The 27,961-nt window shown below is 36.7% G+C and overlaps 1 protein-coding gene and 1 long non-coding RNA gene across 4 annotated transcripts; one reads left to right on the top strand and one right to left on the bottom strand.

Moving 5' to 3' along the window:
• Positions 1-89: 89 nt before the first annotated feature.
• PYROXD1 (pyridine nucleotide-disulphide oxidoreductase domain 1) lies at positions 90-27,723 on the bottom strand. 3 transcript variants are annotated; one of them, XM_038576981.1, is made up of 12 exons: positions 27,545-27,722; positions 22,906-22,986; positions 17,220-17,339; positions 14,459-14,587; positions 11,659-11,732; positions 8,662-8,822; positions 6,588-6,688; positions 5,437-5,572; positions 4,433-4,545; positions 3,546-3,668; positions 1,695-1,832; positions 90-801 (listed from the first exon to the last, which is right to left on the bottom strand). In XM_038576981.1, the coding sequence occupies exons 1-12, from the start codon at positions 27,626-27,628 to the stop codon at positions 556-558; spliced, it is 1,506 nt and encodes a 501-aa protein (XP_038432909.1). In that variant the 5' UTR covers positions 27,629-27,722; the 3' UTR covers positions 90-555. The 3 variants fall into 3 exon arrangements, with proteins under 3 accessions (XP_038432909.1, XP_038432910.1, XP_038432911.1); XM_038576982.1 differs by having other exon boundaries at positions 110-801; positions 4,433-4,542; positions 27,545-27,723; XM_038576983.1 differs by lacking the exon at positions 17,220-17,339 and having other exon boundaries at positions 110-801.
• LOC111092876 lies at positions 667-17,429 on the top strand. Its single transcript, XR_005379923.1, has 3 exons — positions 667-1,240; positions 11,219-11,302; positions 16,185-17,429. It is a non-coding gene; the product is annotated as an uncharacterized LOC111092876 (long non-coding RNA).
• Positions 27,724-27,961: the final 238 nt, after the last annotated feature.

Here is a 27,961-nt window from a genome sequence, read left to right as displayed (position 1 = left end):
TGAAATATTAATAAAATTATCTCTGAAGTATTAGTCTTGAAAATTTCAGATCATGATTTATAAAAACAGTATGAAATGAGAAGAATACCTAAGTTCACATAACTCTTTATTTTTTTTTAATATAACCAACTTTTGATAGCAGTGTTATCAGACATAGGCCTATTACAGAAAAGGAGTGATTTCAGCTCATAACAGCTGTAGAAATGTAAACAAAGTATTAATACAAATGATATTAGCAAATAAGATATTGCTATATCTCTCTGTAAAACTATAAACCTCTTGAAACCATATCCCTCTCTGACATACCAGACCAAGTTGTTGGCTAAGTAGATAACAACCTAGCTAAATCTGCTCCAAAGCTAAGTCAGAAAGATTAAATCCCTACGTTTACATAAGTAGTCAGTTTTGTGTTGTAAAGATCAAATAATTTACGTATCTTTTTCCAATATTCTATTTTAATACTTCCTCCTGAAATCATTATTAAATTAGTGCAGTCATTTACCTTATTGTGACTTTTGCTATTTGGAATTTTATGTCGTTCTAGAAATGCCTTTTTTAATCAAAATAATCTTCTAAATCAATATTTGGATCTAGTAGGTCTCCATATGATGAAAGATCCGTCTGATTTAAAATTAAGTGTTCAAACGTTTCTTCTAAGTCCGTTTCACCAATTAAGACAGCTCCCATCATTTGCCCATTCTGCATGACAACTTTGACATATTCTTGTCCTTTGGTACATCTCAGCATTAATTCATGATCTGAACCTAAACCTTGGGCATTGTATTTTCCCAGCAACACAACCTAAATGTAGGAATAAAAACATAAAGGAAACACTGTATGTAGTTATACTGTGTTATGCTAGAGTGGCCAGCAAGAAAATCTATTCATGAAAATTGGGGAGTGTCTCAAAGAAAACATTTGAATGGCACTGCATTAATGTATGGATGACACCACCACACAATCTCCATGAACATTAAAAACATCTAGTGAATTAACTATGTAGGATCTGGACTACATCAGCTTAGAATCATGAAGAAAAAACTTGCCTCAGAGTAAAGAGGAGTAAATAGTACGTATGGCAAAGCAGGTGGTTCATAAATAATAAACAAACATATATTTCTTTATTTTTAGAGAACAGGGTAGAGGACCAGAGTCCCAAGCAAACTCCATGCTAAGCACACAGCCGGATGTGGGGCGCAATCTCATATCTCTGAGATCAGGACCTGAGCTGAAACCAAGAGTAAGTCACTTAACTGAGTGAACCACCTGGGCACTCCACACCTGATTCATTCTTGAGTGCTATAGGTACAATAGCTTTTGGTTCTTCTCACAAAGCAAGACTGAATCTCAGAATGTACCAGCAGAGAATAAGCCTGGAAGAGACATCTAATTTTCTCATTTGAGGGGATCCCTGGGTGGCTCAGCGGTTTAGTGCCTGCCTTCGGCCCAGGGCATGATCCTGGAGACCCGGGATCGAGTCCCATATCGGGCTCCCTGGATGGAGCCTGCTTCTCCCTCTGCCTGTGTCTCTGCCTCCCTCTCTCTCTGTCTCATGAATGAATGAATGAATGAATGAATGAATGAATAAATAAATAAAATCTTTTAAAAAAATAATTTTCTCATTTGAGTAAGTATTTACATGGTTTTAGTTACAAGACTTAATAAAAAGACACTAATTTGCTTATCTTGCTTACCTTATAGTTAAAAAATTTTGTTACATGAGCAAAAAGTTCAAAGCTGAAGTCCAGGTCAATAGATTCTCCTAAACTAGCTGCAGCCATGCATTTCGCTGCATACCATCCCATCTGTCTGGCCTGGGTCCACAACCTCATCTGGAAAAAAAAACATGAGATAAAATTTTTCATTGACCTTGTTTTAAAAATGCTAGCACCTTATTAACGAACACTGACAGTCCTCGAGACTGGCTAGGTCTAGCAAGTTTGATGACTAGTTGGGATTTTCTTTGCCATAGAAGCAGTCATCAATCCACACTAACTGAACGATTTTGCTGTTTCATAATTCTATCCAAATTACTGCCTTTAAAATTAAAGGATGCTACCAAATCTGTATGTTTCAATAAACTATTACAAATAACTAAAACACTTCAGGAGGTATATCAGGTAAGAATACTACTAATTAACCAGTCTCCTTTTTCAGAATAAATTCATCAATGGCATAAGTAGAGATGACGAATTATCACTGGAAATTCATTTCTAATCCTTCGGTAAGCAATATATTAGTTGGCATCCAGCCCTAGGAAATCTTACCATATTTTAGCAACCAGTCAAACAAACAAGAATTTGTTTTAAATTCTTCCATTATTAATTTCTTCTTTACTGTATGTTTATTTCTACAAAGTTTTAGGAATACCTGATAGGACACTGGCCTTGAAACTCAAGAGATTTAAATATCAAATCTTCTATATATTTAACTTTTCATTTTTATTTAATTAATAGCCTTAATCTCTTTACCTGAAATGTATATTACCTATTCCATGACTATTGAGAGACTTAAATAAGCTAGCCTATGCCCTGGTAACTAAATTTGTCTTAAAACAAGCTGGCACTTTAGAAACAAGCTGAAAGCACTCTTCCTATGATTGTTATCTCTGCTGTATGTAAAAACAAAGAACTGAAGCTGCCTCTTAAAATACATCTAGCTCTTCTGCTACTTCACACTCCGTAGTTAATCTGAGGAACTAAAACCCCCACCTGTGGAGCTGGTCTCTCACCGAGTGTTGTGTAGCGCTTTTATCTGTAATGTCTACCTGTGTGTCTACTCCTAAGACCACCTCACCTATGGTCATAGTCTGAGTATTGTCCTCAAGGACTTCTGCTCTGCCATGGCGAGGCCAGCAGCACTGAGGGCAGGAGGAAGTGGCCACCCAGTTGGACGGAGCTGTTCAGCTGAGGAAGGGTGTTCACTCTAGGAAGTTTTTTCAGTCATAATTCCCACAGGACCAGAACTGGGTCCTCAGGATCCCATAAGGTCATCATCTATACAGTCAGTTATTCATCTAAAGCTTCACCATTCGGTCTGGTAGCCACTAAACACATGGAGCTATTGAAACTTACATGTAAATAAAATTCAGTTTCTCAGTCATACTCAGCACATTTTAAGTGCTCAATAGAGATACGTAACTAGTGGCTACCTAACTAGACAGTGGTGATCAAAGTATTTAAAGATGAAAAACAAAGTAATAGCCCATAATTCTTTTTAAATCACAAGACCTCCCAGTCTGTTCCATCACTATAATATCTTACCAAAGGGGAAAAATTATTATTATTTTTTTTAAATGTCACAAAAAACTCTATGATAGTTTCCTACTTCAAGTAGCAAAGTGGGGGCACCTGGATGGCTCAGTGGTTGAGTGTCTGCCTTCAGCTCAGCGTGTGATCCTGGAGTTCTGGGATCAAGTCCCAAATTGGGCTCCCTGCATGGAGCCTGCTTCTCCCTCTGCCTATGTCTCTGCCTCTCTCTGTCTCTCATGAATAAATAAAGTCTTAAAGAAAAATAAAAAGGTATGATCATGGATGCTGGCTCACCTGCTGCCAGAATGGGCTGGGTGGCCAGGACGCAGTACAGATATCACCCGCAGCATAGACATCAGAGACAGACGTGTGCATCTGAGCATCCACTTTCAGGCCACCATCTTCTCCTAGATCAAACTAAACAATGTTCCTGATAAGCATATGTGGGAAGAAAAATGAAAGATGTCGTCTTCATTCTCAAGTAAAATAACAAGTCAAATTTTTACACCTTGGTATGCTGATGTGTAGGGAGAAAGTAAAAAACAGTTGCAAAGTTAAGACCTCTCAGCTGAATCTTCAGGGAACCAAAATCCTACTAGGACAGACCAAGTCAAAAATTCTTACATTTGCATCAAGAACACTCAGTAACCATGTGACTACCCCACTCATAATAATAATAATCCTCAATTAGGTAAGCTTCAAGTGCTAGATAGTTTCTCTAAAGGAATCATTTGTAAGAAGTCGTAGGTGTCTGTCTCATCGACCTTTAGACAAATGAGTTGTGCATTATGTCCCATTAATGAGGACCCTTATGCTGGGATGTTAACCGCTTAAGGACTGTAGGCAATACGAAATACTGCAAATCAGAAAGGGAGACAGAACGTAAAGACTGCTAACTCTGGGAAACGAACTAGGGGTGTTGGAAGGGGAGGAGGGCGGGGGGTGGGAGTGAATGGGTGACGGGCACTGGGGGTTATTCTGTATGTTAGTAAATTGAACACCAATAAAAAAAAAAAAAAAAAAAAAGAAATACTGCAAATCAAAACATGAATGTAAACTAAATTGTTTTCAGCTTCCTTAAAACAGTTTTACACTAAAACAATGAATGGTTATTTAGGCTTGAGAATTAGATATCTCATACTACTTTAAAAATATTCATAGGACAAAAAATTTCACCTTACATTGTTGCCACAGAGAAAAGGTTCTGTATTTGGTGTAACTCCTGTAGCACTGACAATGAAATCACAGCCGTATGTCTTTTCATTAGTCAATTCCACATATACGGGCCATGCTTCTTTAAAAGAAACAAAAAAACCCAACTTTATTTTCAAATGAAATCACCACCAGCTATCATTAGCATTATGTGTAATGTCTAGAACAAAGAGTGAAAGAAAAAGGCAGGAGAGGACTTTAAAACATACACCTTGATAATTCTTATAAAGTACACATTTGCTTAAGCAATTATAAAGCAATCCACACTGCCTCCATATTTTGGGTATACTTAACACAATTATGGCATTCTAAACATTTTCCTTCAAATTCAAAGAACTTCTAACAAAATGAATTTAAAACTGGTAATCACTTTATAAATTATTTCTTTAAAAGTATTAACTATTTACTTCACTGAGAGTTTAGTCCAAATAGGTTACTTACTTTTCAATCTTTTCCTACATTCATATTCAAACTGTTAACACTACTTTTTTCCATGGAAAAATTCAAAGAATTCAAAAACAGTGGACTATCTCATATGCTAGTTCAGCTGAGTGTATTTCTTCAAATGGTGGTAATTCTCAAAGGAAGTGTGGAATAGGGATTAGATCGTCTCTAACTCCCAAATTTATAGGTTTTTACTCTGTTTGATTTGGGGGAAGTCACTTCACCTCTGAGATCATAAAGGATTTTTTTTTAGTTTGTATTTGTTTTGATCTGCAAGATATTCTGATTGACTCACAGAAGTATGGTGGTCATTTGCACCACGAAGTCCTATGTAAAATGTAAAACTAAACACAAATTATCAGGAAACTTGAAGACTAAGCAATAAAAATGAAATGACTTATATTAAGTAATGGTTTCATTTTTACTTTTTATGTTTAAATTTCATATGGAAATTAAAAGTTTTTAATACAGTGAGATTAAGTTTTCTTTTTAAATTAGTGGTTATTATAGTTTTTATTTTATTACTTACCTTTATCAGTTGTGACTGACTGATTACAACGGTCTCTGGGAAAAGGTAAGGACTTTTTCTTAGAAATTCTAAATTCTTCTTGAAGGTAAATCTTCTTTACTTCACACATAGTTTCAATGTGGACCTTATGAGAAAACTAAAAGAAATACTGTCACCATAACAATTCCCCCAAAAACGAAATGGGTTACTGATGATAAAAAAAATTACAATACCTGTAGAAACATAAAGAAAAAGAATCTTACAATATAAATGGAAACACACTAGATGTCCCAAAATAAACCTCGATTTCTGTGCGTGAAGGGAGTGAGCAGAAATCCATTCAGAACTCAAAAGAACTAGTTCCATTGGGAAGTGACACCAAGTGCACAATTTTTAATATAAGCCTCAGTGATAATTATAAATACAGTTTTTAAAAATTAACAACTGCTAGAGACAATAAACCCATGCCCAATTACTGTTATATCCCAGAACCTTAGTAAAGTGCCAAGTATGTAGTTTACTGAACCAAACTGCTGAAGTTCTCAGGTTAAAAATACTATTAATCTCTCAGGATCTGAAGGTACAGGAAGAAATGATTTTGTATAATTTCTATCACAAAAGTCAGATTTATCATGAAGCCAGCTCCCCTCCAAACTACTCAAGGCTGAAAAGAAATGATACACAGTAATAAGGACTCCATGTATGCTCCCTACATGTAGCATCTCCAATGCTCCTTACAGTATTTAAATATCATAGTCTCTTAACTATTTAAAAACAGAAACATCTAATAAATAAAATGAGTAATAGCAAGTCATCTGCTTATCCAATTAGGGTGTTAAATATATATTTTATTTAGAATTTGTCTAATAACCTTTCAAATATTATATATCAAGTGACCTTTAAGAAAAGATTAATTTAATATAGGATAGCTATGCTCACTGTAGTCTAGGCCTGGAAATCTCTAGCTGGGGAATTAAAAGGAAGGGCAAGAGTTAGATGAATGAGATACTCACTTATCTTTAATAAGGAATTGGGCCAAGTGCCACTGGTTCTGTCTGTCCTAGAGCTTTGGACCTAGCAGTTGTCTGACTTACTTGTAATCAGTCTTTATGAATGGTTCAAGAATTTGAAATTGTATCTTAGGCATATTTAATTAGTATATGAATACATACCTCTTTTGTACCTTTAAGATTCAAGCCTTCATGCCAATCAGGTCCCAAAGCACTGCCCAAATTACCAGCACCAGATTTGGTTTGTGCTTCCTTTTTCCTTCCTAAAAAGATAAACTCAATTAAAAATTCAAATGATCTAAGAATTGCCAGGCAGAAAAGTATACTTGTGTTCTCAAGCTTTTAGGCAATATTAGGATTCTCATACATACATACAGCATGATTAAACTAAGTTACCCGAATTGATCATTATTTTAATGTTTTGTGATATAGAGCTATGAAATGAATTATCTTTCAATCAAGTGTTGAGTATAAACACAATGTGTTTGGGGGATGTTATGTACACGGTAAATATGAAGGGTAGGATCTATGTGATAAGAGGTTGATGATATCCAAAATATATAAAGAACTACAACTTGGTAACAAAAATACAACCAAAATAAAAATGGGCAGAGGACCTGAACAGACAGCTGTTTCCAAAGACATACAGCTGGTTAACAGGGACATGAAATGATCCTTAACATCACTAACCATCAGAGAAGTACAAATCAAAACCACAATGAGTTATCACCCTACACTCGTAGAATGGCTAGAATCAAAAAGATAAGAACAAATAAGTCTTGGTGAGGGTGTGGAGAAACAAGATCCCTCATGCACTGTTGATGGGAATGCAAACTGGTACAGCCATTGTTTAAAAAAAAAAAAGTGTGGAGGTTCCTCAAAAAATTAAAAATAGAATTACAAATAAATGAATAGATACACAGAATTACCATATGATCCAGGAAATGAAACACTAATTCAAAAAGATGTACCCCTATGTTAACTGCAGCAATATTTGGAAACAAACTATGGAAGCAATCCAAGTGTCCATCAACTGATGAATGGATAAAGAAGATGTGGGGTATATATACAATGGAATATTTTTCGGTCATTAAAAAGGAATGAGATCTTGCCATGTACAACATGGATGGAGCTAGATTATGCTAAATGAAGTCAGACAGAGAAGACAAGCTCCATATGATTTCACTCAGGTGGAATTTAAGAAACAAAAAACAAACTAAGAACCAGCCTCCCATACAGAAAACTGGTGGTTGCCAGTGGAGAGGTGGGTGGGTGGAAGGGTGAAATAAAGGGGATTAGGAATACGCTTATCATGAGGAGCACTGAATAATGTACAAAATTGCTGAACCATTTTATTGTACACCTGAAACTAACATTTTATGTTAACTAAACTTAAGTAAAATTGTTTTAAATAAATGCATGCAAATTAAACTAGAAAAAATATTTTAAAACAACGAAATAAAGCAGAAACAGGCTCAGGTATAGAGAACTGGTGGTTGCCACAAGGGAGGCACTGGTGCGCAGGCAAAACAGGTGAACAAGAGTAAGAAGTACGAACTTCCAGTTATGAATAAATCACACGGCTGTAAAGTGCAGTGCAGGAAATACAGCCAATACTGTAATAACTTTGCACCGTGATGGAGGGTAAGTAAGCCTACTGAGGTGACCATATCATAATGTATAAAAATACTGAATCACTATTCTTGAACACCTGAAACTAATAAATTGTAGTTATAATTCAATAAAATATTAGCCAGTTTTTAAACATTTTGTCAACTTTTAGCACCCTCAAAATTTATATTCTTTTTGAACTGTATAAACCAAAAGTTTAAAAAAAAAGATCTTATAATAAAAAAACTAGGTTTGTATCAATGCTTTTTTTAACTCACTGCATTTTTTTGTAAAATTACTTGAGGTGCTATCCAGCTGTACCATCTGTCTGCAAAGATGCAGATGGGCTGGTTCATTTATTTCATTTATATTTCCAGTTTTAATTATATATATTTGTCATTAAAAAAAATGCTGGAAAATCTGTCATATAAGATACAGAAATAAATATTACCTATATTTCTATTCCCAACTATAATACTTTGCTCAATATTCTTATAGCCTTTTTCTTTTTTTTTTTTTTTTTTTTTTTTTTTTTTTTTTTTTTTTTTTCTTATAGCCTTTTTCTATATAGCTAAGAAACTAGATAGTTTCATCTGTGAATCAATGAATTAGATGCTAGATTTACCTTCAGTTGTATATCTGGTTCTTTTATGTGCCATTCTAGCCTCTGGTTTTTCAGCAATGAGCTTTGAAGTCAAGAATTCAGCTGCTCCTGCATCGAAGAAAGTATTCCCAATAGCTTTATCTTTAATGGCCCAAATGACTTCACAGCCTTCAATTTCATACCTAAACGGAATATTAAAATTATTCGGACCAATTTCGAAAGTCTGAGAAGAAATCTCTGTATTTGCAAATAATAATTATCTCTGAAGACAAAAGAAAGTAATTTAAGGCGAATTGAGCAAGAATGATTATAACTAGGAATGTCCTCTTTCAGGATAAAAAGAATTAAAGTAGAATAAAGAAATTTAACCAGTTCATTGAAAGAACATAAAAATAACAAACATATGTAACTGAGTATCAGATAAAATTTCATTGCAATGACCATCACTTCTAGAGTTCCAGTTTCCCCAACACAATTATATGGATATTCCCCAGGGTTCCATGAGTGAGCAGTGCTTTGTTGATATGGTTATAGTGTAATCAATAATGGGTGGATGGATGGCATACAGTTACAATACTGAGAATACCTCACTTTTGTAACAAGTTGTATATTCAACTTGTTGTATACTCAAAGCACGACATTATAGAAGGAGATATAAAAAGGAGAGAATAAGAGTCATTAACTAAAATTTTAACTTTGTTATAAAGGAACCATTACCCTGCAATCCTTTCCCTTTGCCCCAGAAATTTCAGCCATCCAGCCAAAGAAAGATCGGTTCACAGAAAAATCAAGAAAGAAAGGAATGGCCTTGGTGTACATAGGCCATCAGAACTCATGAGATGGCCAGAGTTCCTGCACATCTGCTTTATCTCTAGTTTTGGTCATGGAGAATGTGGTTTGCCTAGTATTTATTTCACCAAGTCCCTGAAGTCCATTAGATTTTTCTGCTATTAATACTTGTTTTGGTATAACTGATGAACTGGGACAATCCCAGACAAACAGGATACATTGTCATTTTAAATATACTAAGATTTTACTTGAACCTGTAGTGGTACTAAGAGTATCATATGTTAAGAACTTTTAATGCTGACTTCTGGTCAAAGTATTGTCTTCATGTCACAGACACTATAACATAACACGTGGACTTTTCAAGGCTAATCGATAAGCAGATGATACAAAAAAGAAGGTCTAGTACATCTGACTTCAGGTCACCTGATAATCCTGCTTTCTGACAATATGGTAAAGGATCTCCCTGCCACATCTAATGAGCCTTTATTTTTCCTGCTCCCCTATGGCAGAAATAAGTATTTACAGTTACTCAATTTCAGATTCTTTGGAGAATATTCTATTTTATGGTGCTTAGGTCATACAGGATTACTGATGAGCAGAAAACAAAATATACAAATATTCAGTAATATTTTAATTTACAGACAGGCACATCATTATTATGAAATACTTTCTTTACCTTTTATAAATTAGAAATTCTACCATTTTCTAAAAATTTTAAAATAATGTAATAGTATAACACATTATCAGTATAGCTTAAAATACCAATGCTTGACTTATAGGCCACAGTAGTAAGTAACAAATCCCGTACATGCCCTACCTCACAGGACACCTTGTGTACTCCCCTTAGTCTATGAACTATGCCCTCAGAAAGGCATAATCACAGAGATATCACGCAAAACAGAAATAATTTCATTTTTAAAACCAGTCTTAAAAAAATAAAGTGAGGTACAGTTTTGTGAAATTATTTTTTAAAAAAGTCTGTTTGAAATGGAAAGGATTAACCTACACTAGTAAAGAAGAAAACTACACTGAAGAAAGTCAGCATTAGCCTCAGGGGAACACGAGGGCTACTGAAAAACACAACGTGTTTGTGTATGTCATTTTTCGTCATGAGATGACAAACACTTGATCATCACTGGACCTAAGCTGACACAATAGCACTATATATGGCTTTTCTTTAGGAATTTTATTTAATTATATAGTCTATCTCCAACCTAAAGAAAATGAGGAACAGAAAGTTGTAAGACTTTGAACATTTCTGAATGTAGGAAAATTTGCCAATATAAATAGTAATAGTATTAAGTTATACTTCTGGTCATCACTGATGGGAGAAAGTTTGTCATGTGCCTCCCTCCTTTTGGCCCTGTTTGGGTTTGACTTAGTTTTCTTCTCTGCAGTTCCCCATACAATGCCACATACTTCACAGTTACTAGGAATGTACTAGACATTCCTAGTATTCAGGCAATTTAGGACTCGTTTACAAGCTTCCACTGGGATTCACCATCCTGTCAAAAAAAGGAGCAAAAACCTAGTCCGAGAATTAGAATGGACAGGGCTTTGGCAAATTCATCATTTTGATACAAATTTGTCCTCTTTGTAGTTGGACTCAACTTTCTAGTCTGAAAATATCTAGACTATTCCAGGTCAGCCATCCATCAGAAGATAAAATCACAAAGAGAATCAATGCTCTATATATCATAGCAGGATATTTATTCCTCAATGTTCTCTAATCTTGAAATATCATCTTAAAATAGTATTTTATATTAATTTATGTGTTCACATTTTCTAGCTTTCAAAAACCCAAGAGCTGGAATACCACATATCTTGAAATAGGAGTCATGGGCCAGATGGGTAACCATATGAGTGAAGCAGGGTGAGTATAAATAAAAAGTGGTGGGGGCTGTGGCTAGAAATCTCTAAAAGTGAGCACATTTGAATTGTTTCTCAGTACACTACATGCTTACCATCTATGGGTCGTATCTATGCAGTCACCTGTGTGTGACCCCTTGAGACATAAAACATTCCCTGAAGTCATGTTTTACAATGATACTTCTGCAACTATAAATTCCATGTAAAACTAAAAAGATAAAGTTGATATTTTCCTTGAAAATATATGAAAAACAATTACATTTATCTTTGAATTTCGGAATACCGAGATGTTTTCCAGTCTCCCAATAATTACATGAATCATCGAACAGTGTTTAAATAGTATTTTAAAATAATACTTACACTAGTTCAAGTGCAATGCCACCATTCCCTATAATCATTATTCTTTTAGCTTTAGTAAGCTGTTTCTGAAATTCCTGTTTTAAAAACAAAATGAGACAATGTTTCACAAATAGTGGGCAAACCTTGAAGCAAGAGGCTTTGCTGATATTTTTTAAATGTAAGAATTTTATCCAATTTACAAAGGAACAGAATAAATCTCACTTTCCAACTCTGCAGGACACATCTTCCCAATATTACAGGTGCTGTTTCAGCCAAGCTGCCTTCAGAGCGATGCCTCTGACTTTTCTTGCCTCTTAGGTCATTACATTTAGAATAGTTCCAAATTTCAGCAAGAAGCATGATCTCTAGTCCGTCACATTCCCAACTACTTGATCAGATCAATTTACTAACAGGACTGATTTGTATCCTGCATACAGGATTATTCTTTTTCATCTAGTTCTTCAGTTGACACTTTCTGTGGAGTCACTCAACACTAAAAACTTGCAGGAAGAGTCCCTGCTCTAGGAGTTAGTAACTTGGGCAAGTTGCCTTGGATTCTTCAACTATAAATGGAAAAAAAAGCGACTCAATCTCATTAGGTCTCTGTAAGCATTAAGATAATATAAATAGGGCGGCCTGGGTGGCTCAGCGGTTTAGCGCCACCTTCCACCCAGGGCATGATCCTGGGGACCTGGTATCGAGTCCCACATGGGGCTCCCCAGAGGGAGCCTGCCTATGTCTTTGCCTCTCTGTGTCTCTCATGAATACATAAAATCTTTTTTAAAAAATTAAGATAATATAAATAAAGCTATTAGAAGAGGGCACAATAATGTCTAACATTTATCAGAAAAAAAAGGTTATGTTCTTATAAGACAATTAATTGATGTCTCTCCCACCCTGCTCTTCTGCCCTCTAAAAAAAGATCACAATGTGCTTAGGGAAGCCATGGTCATTTTTATGGCACTTCCAAAAGTACAGAATAGTCCCACTGTTTCACGGTGACACCTGAATAGCTAAATTCCTCTTCCTACAATGTCAAGTTACCATTTCTATTAAATTCATCCAAAAACTTACTGTAATAGTCAGTAACCACTGCAACTGACTTGTTTAAAATTCTAAAAAAACAAACAAACAAACAAAAAAAAAAGGCTGAAGTTAATTTTAGCTTGTACTACACTGAGCAAAGTAAATAATTTAAGATCCATTAAAAAAACTGGATGTGGAGATGAATGGCATGAGTTTAAGCTGTACTTCTGATTAACTTTTACTATACGTAAATAACCTCTCCATCAGAGTTTTCTATTTGTAAAGTGGGAGTAATACTGTTACGGGATTATCATAAGCAGCCAGTGAGTTCATGTATGTGGAGGAACACAGTTATGAACTCAATCTCTGGTAACAGGAACTTGAAATGTCTACAAGAAGATAATAAAGTCTTTCTAGTTGTCTCAATATCCCTATTTAATTAAGAACAAGCTGAAAGAAAACATCAGTTTTCAAGAATATAAAACATTATTTTTATTTTTTATTTTTTTATTTTTTTTAATTTATTTATGACAGTCACAGAGAGAGAGAGAGAGAGAGAGGCAGAGAGACAGGCAGAGGGAGAAGCAGGCTCCATGCACCAGGGGCCTGATGTGGGATTCGATCCCGGGTCTCCAGGATCGCGCCCTGGGCCAAAGGCAGGCGCCAAACCGCTGCGCCACCCAGGGATCCCTAAAACATTATTAATAAATGTAAATTATCACCCTGTGAACAGAACAACGAGCTTGAGTTGTAAGATAGAATTTTTTTTTTTTTAAAGATTTTACTTATTTATTCATGAGAGACACAGAGAGACAGACAGAGAGGGGCAGAGACACAGGCATAGGGAGAAGCAGGCTCCATGCAGGGAGCCCAATGCAGGACTTGATCCCGGGACCCTGGGATCATGCCCTGAGTCAAAGGCAGACACTCAACACTGAACCACCCAGGCGTCCCAGTCCCGGTAAGATGGAATATTATGACTGGTGGGGGCAGCCCGGGTGGCTCAGCGGTTTGGCGCGACCTTCGGCCTGGGGCCTGATCCCGGAGACTCGGGATCGAGTCCCACATTGGGCTCCCTGCATGGAGCCTGCTTCTCCCTCTGCCTGTGTCTCTGCCTCTCTCTCTCTCTCTCTCTGTCTCTCATGAATAAATAAATGAAATCTTTAAACAAACAAACAAAAAGAATATTATGACTGGCAACCAGAAAGAGCTTCTTGGCAAGAAGGGTCAATGAAGCCAGAAGCCCTGAAATCCGTTACCAGAAGCTGTGGAAGGTTCCACAGAGTTTTACCTTTTTGGGATAATTTATTATGGTTCCTAAGCAGAACAATAACCAAATGAATTTTTCCGTTCTGGGATTTTGTCATGATTCTGTACCTCAAATCTTCTGAATGTTAACTTCTTTGCTAAGGGGTAAGTTCAGTAAGTTTGGGATATGCTTTATGTTTTTGGAAAAAGACCATTATTTAGGTTGCAAATCACATATTCCCAAAGTACAATAATAAACATATGCATAATGTAAGTTAGACCTTTAGCTTAATTTTTATATCTGGGACACATCGGACAATGGAAAGAACACAGAGCATCAGCATGAACTAAAAAACAGGGAAAATTATCAGCTACAACCTATCTGAAATTGGCAATAATAAAACATTGTAACTATTTTCTGGTTTATGGATCATTAAAAAACTCTTACAAGATTTAGGAATTAACACTGTGAGTACTTTGATTCAAATACAGAAAAATCTAAGAAATATTCATGTTCCTTTCCTATGACCCAACCCCAGAATGTTACCTGAGCACTGTCTGTATCACGGATTCCTAATACATAAGGATTTCCTTCACATATCAACTTTGGTTTAGCTCCAGCACACAGACAGAGTTTCTCATACACATGCTGACTGCCATCTCCTGTTAAAATGCACTGTAAAAACACAGAGCAAGGAAGGGGAAGGGAGAAACATTTATCCATGGGTAGGTACAATTTCATTTCAAATAAAAAATTCAAGAAAGCAAAACACACATTAATGTTGCCTCTTGGTGGCACTCAATACTGTGTTATAGCAATTGCAAACTTAAGAATGCAGTCTCCCATCCAGTCAGTGATCTGCCATCATTTTGGGGTCATGAACCATTCTGGGAATCTGGTGAAAACTATCTTTCTCCCTGAAAGGTACATTCACACCAGAATTTTGCATAAAACTTAATCTCATGATATTCGGCGAGGTATGTTGACCTCATGTTAGAAACTAAACATTTAGAATTTTTTTAATTGAACATTCTGATGTTATACCCAGGGCAGGCCTTAATGTACATTTCTGATCTCAGTGGAAATTACTGTAGGAAGATCTAGTAATTCTAATGGTTTTAAGCCTTAAAACTGGTATGGGTACAGGGGAGTACAATGTGGCAGAAAAGGTTACAATGTATGTCTTCTTAATCTAAAAACATCAGAAGTGCTCAAAAAGAAAAAAAAAAAAAAAAAAAGAAAGAAAGAAAGAAAGAAACCAGTATAGTCTTCTTAGGTACAAATAACAATCAATTTACCAGCAAATAAATGCTCTTTGGGGATATTTTCATATTAAGTGAAAAATATATTAACCTTAAATCTGAGCATGTACTAGCTTTAAAGTTATTTATATTAATTTTTGATTGAGTCTGAATTTGAACCTAAAATATATATTTGAAATCCATTGTTTTTGTTCTGTAGTATCAAAAACCTACATATAAGTAGTAGCCCTTTGTAAGTGTATATATATATATATACTTACATACATATACATACATATACATACATACACACACACACACACACACACACACACAGACTATGAGATACCAGACTTTTTCAGAGTGGTTTAGAGATTAACATTTGCCCTGTGTGTGATTTATAAAACATGGCAAATCGTAACTATAGCACTTGATAGCTACTGAGACTTTGTTACCCATTGTAATTCTCCAACTGCATAGCAAATACATAAAGCTAATATTTCAACACAATATAATGGGTATACAAATTCTGTACAAGTCTTCCTGCAGATAATATAGTTAGAATTTTATCCGACAAACAGCAGTTATACACATTGAGCAAATTTAAAAAATAATTTGCACTTAGCTACTGTAAAAACAAACACATAAACTCTTCATTGGCTACTGTTAAATTTTTGGAAGTAGACATGAAGATAAAACACAATCTGTAATTCATTAAAGAATATAAAGGATAAGAGAATACAAACATGATCTCATTTAGGACACGTTCAACAGTAATGGGAAGCACTCTGATTTATTCACATGCCCAAATATAAATTCCTTCACAATTTATTAGTATACCTTTGAGCACACGTCTATTTGCAAATTAACAGACACAGATGTTATATGGGATATATACTACTGTAAATATTAGGATTCATTCTGGTTTTGGGATTCAGATTTCTTATTTTTTTCTCCTAAAATTCAGTACTTTTTCTTATTTATTTATTTTTTTTGTTTTGAATGTCTCATATGTGTGTTTTCTCCCTAAGGAAGAACTCACGAATTAGAGCTGCTTTAGAGAAACAACTGCAAACTCTACTGCCCATCTTGCCTGAAGCTCATCTGAGGATACTGCTGATCACCTGGCAACACCCTTTCCAGAGCCTGCTGTCTGCATTCCCATGTGCAGTGGGTTACTGGGTCCTGCTGAGTTTATAGCGGAAATGTCACTCATATCTGGGCTGTTCTTTCCCATTACACTGTCCCTGTCTTAGTTCAGGCCTTCTACCATCCTGGATCACTGTAGCCACCTTCTGATCTGGTTGCTGGCCACAAGCCACTCACACCACCTTATCCTTAATACTGCTATCAGATCTGCCTTCCTAGGACAGTATATCATCACTCTGCCTCCACTGATGATAAATGAATTTCCTGGCATGATGCAAACAGCTCTTTGCAGCCCTGTTTGGCCTCATCTGCCCATCTCCTTTCCTTGTCCCCACCTAGAGTCCTCTGACAGCGTCACTCATCCATATGCCCCCTTCCTTTGCTTTCAGCCTTTGAATAAGCAACCTCCTTTTCTTTCCTACAATGCCCCTAATTAAGAACTCTTACTTCACTCACCTTTTAAACCTGTTCAAACATTACTCCCTCTGTGAAGTCCTCCCAAATCCCTCATATCAGCCCTTTGATAAGAGTTCAGTGACTGTGCTTTGCATGTCCCTAGCATCATATGCGTGCACGCGTATATTCCCCACAACACTGGGAGCTCCCAGGGCAGGTTCACTGTAATGTTCCCGTCCCAGCACTTAACATGGTGCCCAGAACAAAGTAGACACCATACAAACATTAATGCTTATGTAAAATGTAAAACCGAAAATGCTAAATCAAACTAATTATATAATCCCAATAAACTCACAAGATGTGTAAGTTTTCCCAGTAATAATACAAATCAATGTTACTAAACTTTATATGCTAGGGCCCTTGGCCATGGTGGGGGTACAGATGGGGTCAAAAGAAAGCAGGCGAAAACTCATCAAGATTGAACAGTGGATAGTCATTAAGGAAAAAAAAAATCCTCTTACATGTTCTTTACTTTTCAGTTGCTTTACTTCGGATTGTATAACCTTAACGTTGGGAAAGCGATTTTCTAACATGGTTTTCGGTTGCTCTTCAACATCAAACTCCTCTAATACTTTAGAAACCTGTATTAAATCCGAAAGGTAAAAATGTATGTTTTTAATGTTTCCTTTTAAAAAATTTAAATAATAAAAATACCGTCACTTCTTTTTATACACTACTTACTTCATGTACTTACTTTCATAAAAGAAAGTCGGCCAGTCACATCACATACAGCATAAAGAGGGCCAACTCCACATTTTAAGACCTGAACTCAAGTATTAGTCCTAGCACTCAGGCAGGGCAGCCAGGTCACTGCACCTTAGTCTCCTAGCCTGCAAAATGAGGGCTGACTCTACTTACTTCTGCATACTTTCACCACACAGCTTGTTGATTTCCTTATCCTTACAGTTTTCTCTGTCCACTCATTAGCTAACTTTATTGTGATCTGGCCTTCAGACTCTTTCTTATTGTCCACACCTAGTAGCTTCCTCTTGGACTCACTTTTCTTCCAGTGCAGCTGTGACTCCACTGCAGATCATATCATGTTTTGCCCAAACTCTACTTCCTTGCTCTCTTATCTTTAACCATTACCCTGCAAAGCTGCAACCACAGATCCAACTACTGCTTTCTCCAGTCCTATACCTGGTCTGTGGTGGAAGGACCACACCTTGCAGATATCATGTGACCTCAGCTGCCCCTTAAATACTACTTGGAAATCCTGCTACACAGCCCTAGTAGTTTGCAAAACTTTTAGTCTCAAGACTCCTTTACAACACTCCTACAGATAACTGAGGACTACAAAGAACTATTGTCCATGTGAGTTAAACCCAGTGATATTTGCTATATTACATAAGAAAACTGAGAAAAATTTAAAATATTTAATTCAATTAGAATAAAAAATCCAAAACATGTTAAACATTTTATAATATCCTTTTAATAAAAAATAACAATTTTTCCAAATGAAATTAAGAAGAATGGTACTGTTTTATGTTTTTTCAAATTTCTTTAATGTCTGACCTTAATAAAAGATCTGCTTCTGCACTCAAATTATTGCAGTATGTTAATTTGACTGAAGTATATGGAGACGGTTCAGCCTCACACAGATATGCAGCCTTTTCAGGCAACTGTTAATTCTTTGATGTTACACTAAAACCCAACAAGCATGGTTTCTTAAAGATTAGTTGCAATGTAGAATTTGAAACCATATCAAAATAATCTTTCATACTCTGTTACCGTGAAGTCCACTGGTCTATCTTGCACTTTGAATGGATCTTGTAACATCACATTCATAATGTGGACAATAGTGGTTTCCTAAGTTAATGGAAATCTTCCCAACATTAACACATTTCAAATCACTACAATATCATAAAAATCATTATTATCACCAACAATCTCACCAGAGAAGTCTTTAAGTACTATGAGACTCACAGTGAAGACATAAGTTTTCCAAAATTCTAATTCTGACTTGAAAGCTCTAATTGGCAACAAATACTGTCACTTGTTTTCCTTGAAGGGATAGGCTCACTTCACTCATTTTCCAAATATGAATTACTTTGTCAGTTGTTCTTTCAAGTAAAGTTGGTGTTCATAAAAGAGGAATTAGTTCCTCTTGCAACTTGGCAACTGCACAACTGCTTTTCCTTGAGACACTACCACTCCTGTGCATAGAACAAGTGCCTATGCCTACATCCCATTCCATCATACATGGTATTAAAAAGATGTGCAGTTAAGAGTCAGGATTTAATAAAATTAGCATTTTTTTTTTACTGACTTTAATTCATTTAACTGAGTTTGTAGCAGAGAAGAATACAAGGTACCCCTAGTACACTTTAGCCATGGTTGTTCTTATACAATCGGTGTTTAAGGGTCAATATAGTGAGAAGAGTAACATCTTCCATCCCTCAGTAATTTTTCCAAATGTTCATTGTTCTGTTTCCCAAACACATTCTATCCTCCTCTGCATTCCCAGCAAATAATTTTACTCCGAGGTTCAAGGAGACTAAAAACTCTTACTACTTCTTTCCACCATCTATACATTTCTCCCCTTAGTCTGCCTTCCTTGACCGGTTTTTACCTTTTCAAGGTGAATCCAGCAATCTGTGCTCTATATCCCACTGTCTCTCACCTCCTCAGAACTCTTTCCTTATTCTGTATTCCTTATTTTCCTTTATGTATGGCCTTTCCTACTGATTTCTTAGTATCAACAGGTAAACAAGCTAAAGTATCTTTCATCTTAAAAGAATAAAACTCAACTTAATGCTAATCCTCATGTCCTCTATTTGCTGCCACCCGTCTTTTCTACCTTTCCAATTAAATTTCAAAAAAGAAAAGTTATGGTGACTTCATGTTAGAGTTACCTTCACTAACTTCTGAAAACAGTATAAACTGCCTCAAAGTCACCAAGATTTTACTAGATATAGGCACTTTTTTGAGTCATTGTCTGACCTTACTATTCCTGTAGATCTGACACCACTGACCTCTTTTTTTTTTTTTTTTTTAAATCAACATGAGACAGATTAAGGGGGCACCTTAATCTTTTTTTTTTTTTTTTTTTTTTTTTTTAGATTTTATTTATTTATTCATGAGAGGCACAGAGAGAAAGAGAGGCAGAGACACAGGCAGAGGGAGAAGCAGGCTCCATGAAGGGAGCCCAACGTGGGACTCGATCCTGGATCTCCAGGATTGCAACCCGGGCCGAAGGCGGCACTAAATCGCTGAGCCACCAGGGCTGTCCCTGACCACTTCTCTTAATTAAATTTTTGCCTTCCATGTCTTCAGAGATACTCCTCTTTCATAGTTCTCCTCAATCTAGACTAATAAGAGTGGCTGTTTTCAGGTCTTCCTTTCTCTGTGACCTTCCTTTAAATGTCAGTGTTCCACAGGACCCTGCTGCTGGGCTCTTTCATTGTATAAATTGCATCCCATGCCTATGGCTCAGCTGACACTGAGACAATGATGAATACTAAGTTATCATCTCCAGTGTTCTCACCTACTGAAAATCCTCCAAAAGTTTGGCATCATCTAAATCTGGAGAAAATAGAATTCTGTACATAGCATACAAGCCCATAATGGTCAGGTCCCTGCCTACTGGTTCCACCTCACACTTTTACTCTAGCAGCACTGAATTAGTACCTCTTACAGCATATTGCACAGCCACATACTTTCATGCACCTGGCACTTGCCTGCCTCCATTTACCTCTTACAGACATGGGGAAACCTACTACTCTTTCAGTCTCAGTTTCAATGTACTCTTGTAAAGCCTTTCTGGATCCCCAAAGGCAGGCTTTGGCACTCATTCATAATACATTTATAAAAATGATTATGCACATATTGCAATATGACCTCAGCTGTTTTTGTTTTTTGCCACAATCAGGACAATTCCCATATTGTATGATAACTATGTCTCACAGATCTGTTGCCCCCAATAGAAAGGAATCATTCTGAGAAAGGTCTACTCATTAACCATGAGGGCCATGAAGGCAAAGGACCTGTATTCAAAACCTATCTATATACACCTCAGACATTGACCCAACCTCACTATGACTCATTTACCTCATCTATAAGTAGGGTAATAAAAGAACTTACTTCATAGAGTTACTTAAGGATTAAACTAATACATTTAAAACATTTATATATATTTTTTAATTTTTTTTTTTATTTATTTATGATAGTCAGAGAGAAGGAGAGGCAGAGACACAGGCAGAGGGAGAAGCAGGCTCCATGCACCGGGAGCCCGATGTGGGAATCGATCCTGGGTCTCCAGGATCGCGCCCTAGGCCAAAGGCAGGCGCCAAACCGCTGCGCCACCCAGGGATCCCTTCTTGCATTTAAAACATTTAGAAGAGTGTTTGGTGCATAGTAAATGTTCTAGAAGTAATGTGAGTTATTATTAGTAATCTTTTTTCTCCTTTAGAAGTTACACATGCCATGAAAGCAAACAGTACCTAATATAAAATAAAATGTGCCTCTTTATCATTCTCTGAATCTCACACTACCCCACCACTACTGCTGTCCCTTGATTCCAGAGATAATCAGTAGTGACTTTTTGTTGTATGTTCTATACTTTCTATCTCTATATTCTGGGTGCCTAGCACACTGGTTGATACATTGTATAAATGCTCAAAAAATGAGAAAAAGGATGCAATTTCCTACTCCTGAATATTAAGACTAGCTGATATTTGCATGTTTGTTATTCCAATGCACTTTCACATGTTAGTATATCTTAAACTCTCAACCTTGTTAAGTAAGCAAGGAAGGTATTATCCTAATATTATAAGTGAAGCAACTGAGATAGAGATTAGCCACAGGCTAACCAAGCAGCCAGAAAATAAGTTAGGCCTAAAACCTAAGATTTTTTTCTCCTTCTACTGTACAAAATTTACAAAATTAGCAAAAATTGAACTCAAGTCTTATAACTACGTAAGAGTTACACCAAATTCATTCTGGAAAACACTTGTAAGGCCCAGCAATACATTCTGATCCTTTAAATGAATATATATGCTTTCTCTTTTAAGAGATTGATAGCCATAATTTATTCTATTGTTTTCTCAATCCTGCCGTAAGTCCTTTGGCTGTACCTGGGTAGTAAGATCTCTTACATACCTCCAAGCAGGTTATAAAGGATCAACATACTGTATTAAATTACCTTTGGTCTTAGGGGTTTACAACATGAGAAAGTTTTATTATCAGAATATAAGGGAAAACTTATATTAAAGACTATGGTAGGATTCTTCCCTGAATTATGGGAACAAAAGATTTACTTACGTAATTTTTTTGCATAGGCATTATAACACTTCAGTATATGCATAATTTATAAATATGTAAATATACATATATTAGGACATCAGTCGAAACTTTTTTGATGTGAGGTACACCATATCAAAAATGTTTAGAGATCACTATTCTATATCATGACCCAAATGATTTCAGACTCCTAAGGTAATGATATGATGCATGTAATGTAAATTCATGGAACTACTAGGTGTTTTGAGATGCTTATTACACATCTGAAACATTATCTGCAAGTGTAAACTTGCCTAGGAAGCACTTTTCTGATTTGCGAAGGCACACATTTATACACATACACTATATACATATGTATATATACAACTGCACATAAATCGGATATCCAAATGTATTTGTATTCATAGTTTACATTTGCATAGCATTTTTCCTCAAAAGAGCTTTATTTAAAATTTCCTGAAAAGTAATTCTGAGTGGGAGGAAAAGATGGGAAGAAAAAAAAGGACTACAAATTCAAATCATTTGAGTACTTTTTGTATTCAATTTAATTCTAAACTGAGCTTTGATTTTAAAATGACTATCAAAAGAACATTTGTCCTTTTAAACATCTGAAAACTGTAATTACACTACTATCAAAGTCACTGAAACTTAAAAACATTAATACTGAGATGCCTGGGGTGGCTCAGTGGTTGAGTGTCTGCCTTTGTCTCAGGTCCTGATCCCAGAGTCCTGGGATCGAGTCCTGCATCAGGCTCATTGCGGGAGCCTGTTTCTCCTTTTGCTTATGTCTCTGCCTCTCTCTCTCTCTCTCTCTCTCTCTTTCTCATGAATAAATAAATATTTTTAAAATAAAATAAATAAAAACTAAAAACCCGAATACTAAGAAAGTTATAAATAGATTCTTACCTGCTTGAAATTTGTAACCGCTTTAATAACAGGGCGAGCTGTTATCAGGAGGATATCTTCTGATGGAAACTGAATAGCCAACTTATAAAAAAAAAAAAGTTGGGAGAAAATATATGGTAAATAAGATTAAGCGTTAATATATATATATACCATGGGGGATAATGCAACTTTAATAATGTTACTAACCTGGGAAACTATAAACTCACTTTTCAACATCTAATGGTCTTCATTACTCTGGGGCTTGTTCCTATTTATGGGGTGATGGTGAGTAATGCTCAACTCTGATATTGACAAAACGAAGGATATATTTATACTAAACACAACAAAGATCTGCTGAACAAGAAACATGATGCAAAGAGGTATTCCTTATTTACTTAAACTACTTTACATACCAATTTAAAGTCATGCAGAGAAAGAGAGGAAAATATTTTCCTAATTAACAGTTAAACCAACTTCTATTTATTTTAAAATAATATTTTCACTTCCTTGCACAAGTATAATATTACGGCAAATCCTTACTAGTAATAAAAACTCAGACTCTTAGCCTGACTTTTCCCAAATGCTTTGGCATCACTATTCTGCCTCTTCCAAATGTCGAACCAGTATACACCCTAGGAAAACAGAACCATTTTAGTATTAGCTTCAACAGAATTGGGCAGCCCAGGTGGCTCAACGGTTTAGTGCCGCCTTCAGCCCGGGGTGTGATCCTGGAGACCCAGGATCGAGTCCCACGTTGGGCTCCCTGCATGGAGCCTGCTTCTCCCTCTGCCTGTGTCTCTGCTCCTCCCTCCCTTTCTCTTGAATAAATAAAATCTTAAAAAAAAAAAAAAAAAAAAAAAAAAAGAACAGAATTTAGAGGCTTAACTTGCCATTTTTCATCATTTTCTTCTGGCTACCACCTCTCTCTTTCCCACTTTAAACTTCTTGAAAGAATCTTCTTAAATTATACTCCGGTTCCTCAACTCCACCAAGTGGAGAAATAGTTCACTGCAGAAATAGTTCTTTACCTTCTATACCACTGTTAACTGAGCATGTTCAACCAAAAAACTATTAGAATAAAATAAATTCAGTAAAATTTCAGGATACAAAATTGATACGCAGAAGTGGTCAAATTTCTATACACTAATAATGATCTATCAGGAAGAGAAATTAAGAAAACAATCCCATTTACAACTGCATCAACAACTGCATCCCATTTGCAACTGCATCAACTAGGAGTAAATTTAAACAAAGAAGTGAAAGACCTATATTCTGAAAAGAAATTTAGGAAGACAAAAATAAATGGGATGATCTACCATGCTCATGGATTAGAAGACTTATGACTTAGTGTTGTTAAAATGTCCATACTACCCAAAGCAATCTACAGATTCAATGCAATTCCCATCAAAATACCAATGGCATTTTTCACAGAACTGGAAAAAGAATCCTAAAATTTGTATGAAACTGCAGAAAATCCCAAATAGCAAGGCAATCTTGAGAAAGCAGAACGAAACTAGAAGTATTATGCTCCCTGATTGCAAACCATACTACAAAGCTGTATTAACCAAAGTAGTATGGTACTGGCACAAAAATGGACACACAGATCAATGGAATGGAACACATAGCTCAGAAAGAAGCCCATAGATGGTCAATTAATCTCTGATAAAGGAGGCAAGAATGTACAATAGGGGAAAAAGTCTCTTCATAAATAATATTGTGAAAACTGGACAGCTTACATGCCAAAGAATAAAACTGGACCACTACCTTACATCATATATGGACATACATTCAAAAGGGGTTAACGACCTGAATATAAGACTTGAAACCCTAACACTAAAAGAAAACACAGGTAATAAGCTCTTTGACACCAGTCTTCGCAATATTTTTTGAACTATTTTCCTCAGGCAAGGTAAAACAAAAAGCTAAAAAGCTAACACAAGCAAATGAAATTAAATCAAATTAAAAAACTTTTGCAAAGAGAAGGAAACCATCAACAAAACAAAAAGACAACCTAATGAATGGGAGAGGATATCATACATCTAATTGAGGTTAATAAAATATTACACAATATTTAACTTCTTTTTAAATGGGGAGAACCTGAATAGACATTTTCCCAAAGAAGACATGCAGATGGTCAACACCCTTGAAAACATGCTCAACATCACTAATCAGGGAAACGCAAATCAAAACCACAGTGAGACATCACCTCATATCTGTCCCACTGGCTATTATCAAAGAGATAAGAAATAACAAGAGTTGGTGAGGATATGCAGAAAAGGGAACCATTGTATACTGCTATCGGGAATGTAAATTGGTGCAGCTCCTATGGAAAACAGTATGGAGGCGCCTCAAAAAATTAAAAACAGAACTACCATATGACCCAGCAATTCTACTTCTGGATATTTACCTGAAGAAAACAAAAACAGCAATTCAAAGAGATACAGGCACTCCTATGCTCACTGCAGCATTATCTACAATAGCCACGCTAGGGAAGCAACCTAAGCATCCACCGATAGACGAATGGATTAAAAAGATGTGGTATGAAATATTATTATTCAACTATAAGATAAATGAAATCTTGTCATTTGTGACAACATGAATGACCCAGGGAGTATTATGTTGAGTGAAATAAGTCAGAGAAGATAAATACCATATAATTTCACTTATTTGTGGAAACTAAAAAACCAAACAAAACAGATTCATAGATACGAGAAACAGACTGTTGATTACCAGACTGGAAAGAGGTTGGGGGTGGGGGAGGCAGGCAAATTAGGTTAAAGGGATTAAGAAGAACAAACTTCCAGTTATAAAATAAGCCATAGGGATGTAATGTACAGCATACAGAACATAATCAACAATATTGTAATAACTTTCTATAGTGGTAGAGAGTAACTAGACCTACTGAGGTGATCATTTCATAATGTATGAAAATATCCAATCACTATGAGAGACAGACACCTATAGGATATTGTACGTCAATACTTCCATAAAGAAAAAAAAGAGCATCTTCAATTCACCTATACATCCTTAAATTCCACCAATTCTTCTTAATATCACTTTATTTGAACTTTGTATAATAACTTGATAATATTACCACTCTCTTTACCTTTCTTTTCTTTGTATTTCTATGATTTATTTCCCTACTTTGTTTTCATTGCTACACCTGGCCCTCAAAATTTCTTCATACTACTAAATTCGCCTTCCAATTGGCCTAACAGTCTCATTTTAACCAGCTGCCCCTGCCCTAAACACACTGGAGCTAATCACCTCTCAAAATTTTTCATTTGACCACATTAGGCCACAGCTCCTACTTGCAAGTTCTTATTAAATTCTTAGCAAGACTTACATGATCTGGCCTCTGCCAACCTTTCTGGCTTCATCTCCGCTTACCTCCCCTCAACACCATGTACGTTGAACTTTGCTGCTCTCAGGTAGTGCCATGCTTTTCCACCTGACATTATATCCTAGCCTCCCTTCGGACCATCTGATTGTTCATGTCTACTTGGTGAACTTCTGCCCATTGTTCTATACTGAAACGAAAGGATCCCATCAATTCATGCCCTACCAACTCTTCAGGCACCCTAAATTGGAACGATTTATCCACATGTCTCTTCTACTAGACTGTGAGTCCTAAAAAGGAAGTAGCATGCTTTGTTTATAAATAACTAATCAGCTCTTAGTACAGTGTCTAGATCTTAAGTGTTTACTTGGTGGGGGGGGGGGGGGAAAAAAGGAAAATACAGACCTGGAGATTAAAAGTTTGCAAACAACTCGAATTTCTTGCACTACTTCTGTGACTTCAATAATTGCTTATATTTACTTAAAATGTTGACTTAACAACGACAAAAAAAAAAAAAACTAGTCCTTTTTAGACTAAATATCTATCTATCTATATAGTCTGATTAGTCACTATAATCAGAAAAGCACTCCCCAGATACATTTAATCCCTTGCTGGTTGTTTTACAAAACATTACTAAAGATGAAATCTCTTTTAATTTTGGGAGTTCAAAGTATAGGAAACAACGTAAGGGTTTAATCAGTTATTGACGATGAACTAAGGACCTGGCGTTTACTTGGAAGCTGGATTCCATCAACTAACTAAGAAAAGAGGCTGAATTTTCTGACCAAGTACTTCTTAGTTTTTTTTTTTTTTTTTTTTTTTTTTATTTATGATAGTCACAGAGAGAGAGAGAGAGAGAGGCAGAGACACAGGCAGAGGGAGAAGCAGGCTCCATGCAGGGAGCCCGATGTGGGATTCGATCCCGGGTCTCCAGGATCGCGCCCTGGGCCAAAGGCAGGCGCCAAACCGCTGCGCCACCCAGGGATCCCACTTCTTAGTTTTAAGGCCTCTTGCTGCTCTGGCATAACTAGGCCCAGAGTCTGATTCCGTCGGCTTCGGGGTCCCCTTCCGAAACACCTGCTCCCCACTCCTCCCTGCGGCTGAGCGAAGCGAGAGGTACTAAGAACTTCGTCCAAGGGCCACCTCACAGTCTCTAATACCTGGAGAGCAAGAAGGAGTGGGGGGGGGGGGGGGGGGGAGGAAGCGGCTAACAGCGGCTCACAGGGATCCAGAGGAAGGACGTTGGGAGAGACGGGAAGGTGCCCTGAGCGCCACCGCCCCCAGGCCGGGGAAGCGGCGGAACTCTGCGCGCCCGCTTACCTGCTCAGCACAGGTGACACCCGCGATGCCTCCGCCGACCACCACGAACCTCCCTGCCGTCGAGGGAGGGCGCGCGGCCTCCATGCTCTCAAACTCCTTGGTGGTTTCCTAACAACCAGAACGCGAGCCCCGGGAGCGACTGCTTTGGGAGCGGAAGTCAAGCTGGGCGGCCACTTCCGGTGCCCGCGTAGGAGCCTGGGAAGCTCAGCTACGGGTGCCCGGCGGCTCACACTTAGTGTCCTTGCGTTTGCGCTTCGGGCTGATTGAGGATCCCGAGGATGTCCCTTTGACTTCAGGGCTTTGTTGTACTGTCTCTACCCCTGGATGTGGTTTTTTCCACGCAGGTTGGATAAAGAGAAGACACGAAACAAAAGGAAAGGGAATGGGTCTCCACGAGGAGCTCGGCGGATTGTCTGA

Source organism: Canis lupus, chromosome 27, assembly GCF_011100685.1.
Source record: "Canis lupus familiaris isolate Mischka breed German Shepherd chromosome 27, alternate assembly UU_Cfam_GSD_1.0, whole genome shotgun sequence".
Taxonomy (NCBI): domain Eukaryota; kingdom Metazoa; phylum Chordata; class Mammalia; order Carnivora; family Canidae; genus Canis; species Canis lupus.
Note: the sequence above shows the minus strand (reverse complement) of the source record. Positions and strands in the feature narration are given on the sequence as shown.

What these genes read in the sequence shown, in the direction of transcription:
- PYROXD1 (XM_038576981.1), bottom strand. Translation starts at nt 27,628, where the DNA reads ATGGAGGCCGCGCGCCCTCCCTCGACGGCAGGGAGGTTCGTGGTGGTC. An exon ending in AACTGAAAAGTAAAGAACAT is followed by an intron (nt 14,588 to 17,219) that starts GTAAGAGGATTT and finishes GTGTTTTTACAG; the next exon opens with TGCATTTTAACAGGAGATGG. An exon ending in GTCAGTCACAACTGATAAAG is followed by an intron (nt 4,546 to 5,436) that starts GTAAGTAATAAA and finishes TTTCTTTTAAAG; the next exon opens with AAGCATGGCCCGTATATGTG.